This window comes from Chiloscyllium plagiosum, unplaced genomic scaffold (assembly GCF_004010195.1).
Source record: "Chiloscyllium plagiosum isolate BGI_BamShark_2017 unplaced genomic scaffold, ASM401019v2 scaf_56113, whole genome shotgun sequence".
Lineage (NCBI taxonomy): Eukaryota > Metazoa > Chordata > Chondrichthyes > Orectolobiformes > Hemiscylliidae > Chiloscyllium > Chiloscyllium plagiosum.
Genome location: NW_025196861.1, coordinates 1 through 4,984, shown reverse-complemented (window position 1 = coordinate 4,984; position 4,984 = coordinate 1). Strand labels below are relative to the sequence as shown.

General features: G+C 48.7%; 1 protein-coding gene across 1 annotated transcript; it reads left to right on the top strand.

The window, feature by feature from the left end:
- The first annotated feature begins 3,567 nt into the window (after nucleotides 1-3,567).
- LOC122545904 (histone H4) lies at nucleotides 3,568-4,673 on the top strand. The gene has a single exon (XM_043684778.1). The coding sequence runs from the start codon at nucleotides 3,837-3,839 to the stop codon at nucleotides 4,146-4,148; it is 312 nt and encodes a 103-aa protein (XP_043540713.1). The 5' UTR covers nucleotides 3,568-3,836; the 3' UTR covers nucleotides 4,149-4,673.
- Nucleotides 4,674-4,984: the final 311 nt, after the last annotated feature.

Sequence of the window (4,984 nt, the reverse complement as noted above, 5' to 3'; positions counted from 1 at the left end):
GTAGAAGTCTGAGAGAGGGTTGGTGTATCTGGAAGGGAGCAAGTGTATGAGAGAGAGAGAGATAGTCTGCATGAGTGTGTATATATGCTTGTGTGTGAGTGTATTGTACAGTGGATGTAAATCCAAGATCCTGGTTGAGGCTATCCTCATGGGTACTGAACTTGGCTATCAGCCTCTGCTCAGCCACTAGAAACAATTAAGGAGTTACGCAACACACATTGGAGAAGGCTGGGTGGGACTTGTCTTTCGATTTTCTGAAATTTGCTGGGAGGATTTGGATGCTGAGTTCCAGGGCAAACACATGTTGGAGGATCTTCGGCTCAGAGAGATGGAGCTAGAAACCAGGCTGCAGAAATGTTGGGAGGAAATGGGTAAAGTCAACCAGATGCTTTATTCTGGGAGATGGTCTTCCCCTCCAGATGGCCTTCTAATTGGGTCAGTGGACAGGGTCAGGAGGGTGTGAGTGCGAGTCAGACAGGAAAAGGAGATCTGAGAGAGGTCTGCAGGCTGGAGGAGCGAACTGGCTGGGTGGTGGATGGTGACAGGACAATGCTGGGGAGTGGGAGGTGGTGGTAAGGGACAGAATAGTGACAGGCATTGTCTCTGTTCTCTGCAGCTGGCAGTAGGAGGCCAGATGGCATCGGTGTCTGTCTCGCAGGAGGATTCAGGAACAGATGTGATCAGGGCTGGAGAGGTGGGAAAGGGAGGTCGCAGCAGGTATGATTAAACAATGTCGGGAGGAGAGATCCTCTGCTGTAGGTTCTTGAGAAGTTAGAAGCTACAAAGACAAAGCCGAACCTCAAAGCTCTGGGTGGCATGGCTCAGCAGTTAGTACCACTGCCTCATGACCCCAGGGACCTGGGTTCGTTTCCACCCTCAGGTGGACTTTGGGACGTTCTCCACCTTGTGTCTGTGTGAGTTACCTCTGGATGCTCAGGTTTCCTCCCACAATTCAAAAATTTGCAGTTTAGGGTGGATTGGCCATGCTAAAGTGTCCAGACATGTGCAGGTTAGGGTGTATCAGCAATGGGGAACTGCAGGGCTGTAGGGTAAGTGGGTGGGTCTAGTTTGGATGCTGTTCAGAAGCTCATTGCCTGCTGTGGGAGGAATGGGTTCCAGTTCGTATAACACTTGACATCAGACCTGGCAAAGATGGATTTTTATTGTACTCTCTCCCCCACACTCTGCATCCCGCCATTCTGTCTGACTCCAACCCTCTGCTCCCCTTCTCTCTTCCCATATTCTCTTACGCAACCCCGTCCCCCAGTCTCTCTTTCCCCACACTGTTGTCTCCAGTCTTTCTCTTCAGCCCCACCCTCTGTCCATTTTTTCTATCTCTCCACACCCTCTGCACCCCCCATCTATTCTCTCTCCCTTCCCACCCTAATCCTTTCTCATGCATCAAGCTCTCTTTGATCTCTGTATCAAGCCCTTCAACAACACAGGGAAAATGGATGGTGATGACTCTACCTGGGAGATGGGAGTGCATGAGAAATGGCTGGCCTTTAAAATTGAGAATAGCTAAAATGATATCTTTAGAAACATCATAAAAAGCTGAAAACATGTTGTTTTATTTAAAAGAGCTTCAGAAATCTTTGACAAAATTGCTTGAAATATGCACAGTTAGGCCACAGCTGAGGACAGGCTGTAAGGGGTGGATGGTCTATTCCAAGTCTTGTGCAATTGGTTCTGACTATGTAGAAATCGAGGTAGGGAAAGAAAATTGTGACTGCAGCCTTTTTTTAAATGATTGGCATTTAGACACTTTAAATTTGTCAGTAACACCAGCATCTTCACATAGCGTACAGTGCATGCTCCTCGGTGTCAGCAAGCACTATGTTCACCGGTGTCAGCAAAATAATGTGAATGCTCCTCACTCACCGTGGAAATGGCCTGTGACATTTTTACTGGACCAATGATAAGCCCTGGACAACTGGACAGAGTGTAGTCCTCCTGCCAGTCACAAACCTTCTTTTGTATGAATGCGGCCATTGGACCATGAGCTTTGGAAGTTGCTGCTCCTCTCTCTGAATGAAGATTGGGTTTCACCCCAAACTGCAAACTTGCTTCCTCTGTCCAACATCTATGCATACAACACTCTATTTTCTCACCCCTTTTCCATTTCTTTGTTTCATTCTGGGATTCAATTGTTGACTTGCAGGAACTGAAAGGAAAGGGAGTGAATCTAGGGAAGGGACACACTCTGGGAAAGTCCATCCAGGATGGGTCTCATTTGGCAAACACTTGGCAAATGCAGGACCACAGTATGAAGTTATAGCCTTTGCTGCAAAAAAACAAAGCAGAAAAGAGGTGTAAGGTTTAAATGGTGATATATTGGGATGTGGAGAAAGTGAGGACTGCAGATGCTGGTGATCAGAGTCAGAAAGTTTGGCGCTGGAAAAGCGCAGTAGGACAGGCAACATCTAAGGAGCAGGAGAAATGATGTATCGGGCTTGAGCCTTTCATCAGGAATGACATGTGGATGTACAAAGGCGCCTCTGTGTCCTTCTACACCAGTCAATGTCAGTTGTCAGATAGGTGCAGCAAGCAATGAGATTGACAATTGATATATTAGCAAGAGGAATGGAGTGCAGAAGTGGGGATGTCTTCCTGCAGTTAGGGGGTCATTGAATATAGTCAAGGCTGAGTTCATCTGATGTTTACACAACAAAGTAGTGGATGGTTCTGGGCAAAGGCTGGAAAATAGTTTTAAGACCAGTACAGTACTGGGACAGAGTCATACAGCCCAGAAACAGTCCCTTCAGTCCATCTCGTACATGCTGAATATGTTCTCAAATTAAAATAGTCCCACTTGCCAGTTTTGGCCCATATCCCTCAACCTTTCTGATTCATGAACTTACACAAATGTCTTAAATATTGTAACTGTACCTGTATCCACCACTTCCTCTGGACATTCATTCTACATAGAAACTGCTTTCTTAAAAAAAAGTGATCCTCATTTAAAAAAAAACTTTTTCTCCTCTCACCTTCAAAATTTGCTCCCTAATCATAAAACTTCAACCCTAGGGAAAAGACACTTGCCGTTTACCTCATCTATACCCCTCATGATTTTATAGTACTCCACAAGGTCACCTCACAACCTTTTAGAGGAGTATCCCATTCCTACAGTCGGTCTGCGGTTCCACTATTGATTGCACACTTTCAACAAACATTGGGAAACAGATTGAAATTAAAACCGGGTTCAGAGGATTGTAAACCCCAAGAATGTCCCACAGCAGCTTCTTCCCGCTCTGCCTCCCTCAGCAGGCCCACACACAGCCCGAGAAAGGCCTCTCTCTTCCCCCCAGCCCGCTCACTCCAAGTTCCGGGACCAGTTCCTGCTCCGCTCGGCCTCTTACAAACAGCCCCCGGTTCTCCCTGAACTCACCCCGAATCAATCCCGGTCTCGGAGCCCCCTCTGTGTCCCAGGCTCCCATCCCGATGTGCTGCTGGAAGGAGCCTGCTGTTCCCTCGCTTCCCTGGGCGCTGATCTCTCCATTGCGGTCTGTTTCAAACAAACCTCTAGCACTCACTGAGTAAATGCTCCTCAATGGCAGCGCTGGGGGAGGGCCTCACGCATGCGCTCCTCTGCTCAGGAATAGTCAGCTTTGGGGGGAAAAGGTTCGGTCCCAGACACAGTTGGGGCGGGAGTGAGCTGGAGGCGGAGCTTGATGATCAAAGCCATTTCCCTGCTCTGTCTGTCACTCAGTTTCCTCTCCGGAGCCGCCTCTCACTCTCTGTCAGCTCTTTCTCAGCCAGGTCGGGCCGGGTTGTATAAAAAAGGAAGGGGAGGCAGCTCGGCTCTCATTCGGCAGCGATTGGAGTGAAGAAGCGCGATGTCTGGGAGAGGTAAAGGAGGCAAAGGCCTGGGAAAAGGCGGAGCGAAGCGGCACCGGAAAGTGCTCCGTGATAACATCCAGGGCATCACCAAACCAGCCATCCGGCGCCTGGCTCGCCGTGGCGGGGTCAAGCGCATCTCGGGCTTGATCTACGAGGAGACCCGCGGGGTGCTGAAGGTTTTCCTGGAGAATGTGATCAGGGATGCGGTCACCTACACTGAGCACGCCAAGCGCAAGACAGTCACCGCCATGGATGTGGTGTACGCTCTGAAACGCCAGGGCCGCACTCTCTATGGATTCGGCGGCTGAGGATAAAGCGACCCTTTTCCAGCGAACCCAAGGGCTCTTTTCAGAGCCACCCAAACTCTCCGATAGAGAGCGGAGACCTGAGTGCAGCACATAGGGAGGGGATATTGTAACGGTTCTTTATCGTGTTATTTGTCATTTTGCGCAGACACTGATACGGTACTATTGCGGTATTTGTATTGCATTGACCCTTTCAGAAACGATACTTTCATGGGTTGTGAGGCTGGGACACAGCGTATGTTTTCATAGCCTGCTCTGTCCATGTGCCTGTTACAGACCGTTCAGGCGGCCATTAAGTTGTGATTCGGCTGATTATAATCTGGTTGAAATAAAATATCGATTCGGTGAGCTTCTGTTATTTTATCGTGGTACAATTTCAACAGCGGCAGCGTTGTTTAGATTGATTCGCGGTGGGTAGACGTTCGGCTGTTCAGTTTGACTGGGCTGTTTTAAACCCCGCCTTTCCTCCTGCCTGTAACAGACATAAGGCAATAATCCCCCCTTTTGTCCGCGCTGATAGCTAACTAAGCTTTAATTGATTACTATAAAGCATCTGAGTTGCGAACGAGTGGCGTAATATGTCTTAATATGTTATTCAATTTCAGGGTTTGAGGGGGTGAATTCAGCGGGCATTTTGAAATTGACCAACTGTCATTTCACGTTATCCGATCAGCCTCCAACAATTCTTTTCCTGCCTTTTCTGTGCCTTCCGGAGCTGTTTCTCTGTGGGCTGAGGGACAGGGCTGTATCCAATCCCAGCTCTAGGGCGGGCTCTCCATTCCCTTAAACAGGGAGCACCGCAGCACCCTCAGCATTGACAGCAGCAGCCTGTGTGTGTG

Bases quoted from the DNA above. Each gene is read 5' to 3' on its own strand.
- LOC122545904 (XM_043684778.1), top strand. From the start codon at position 3,837: ATGTCTGGGAGAGGTAAAGGAGGCAAAGGCCTGGGAAAAGGCGGAGCG.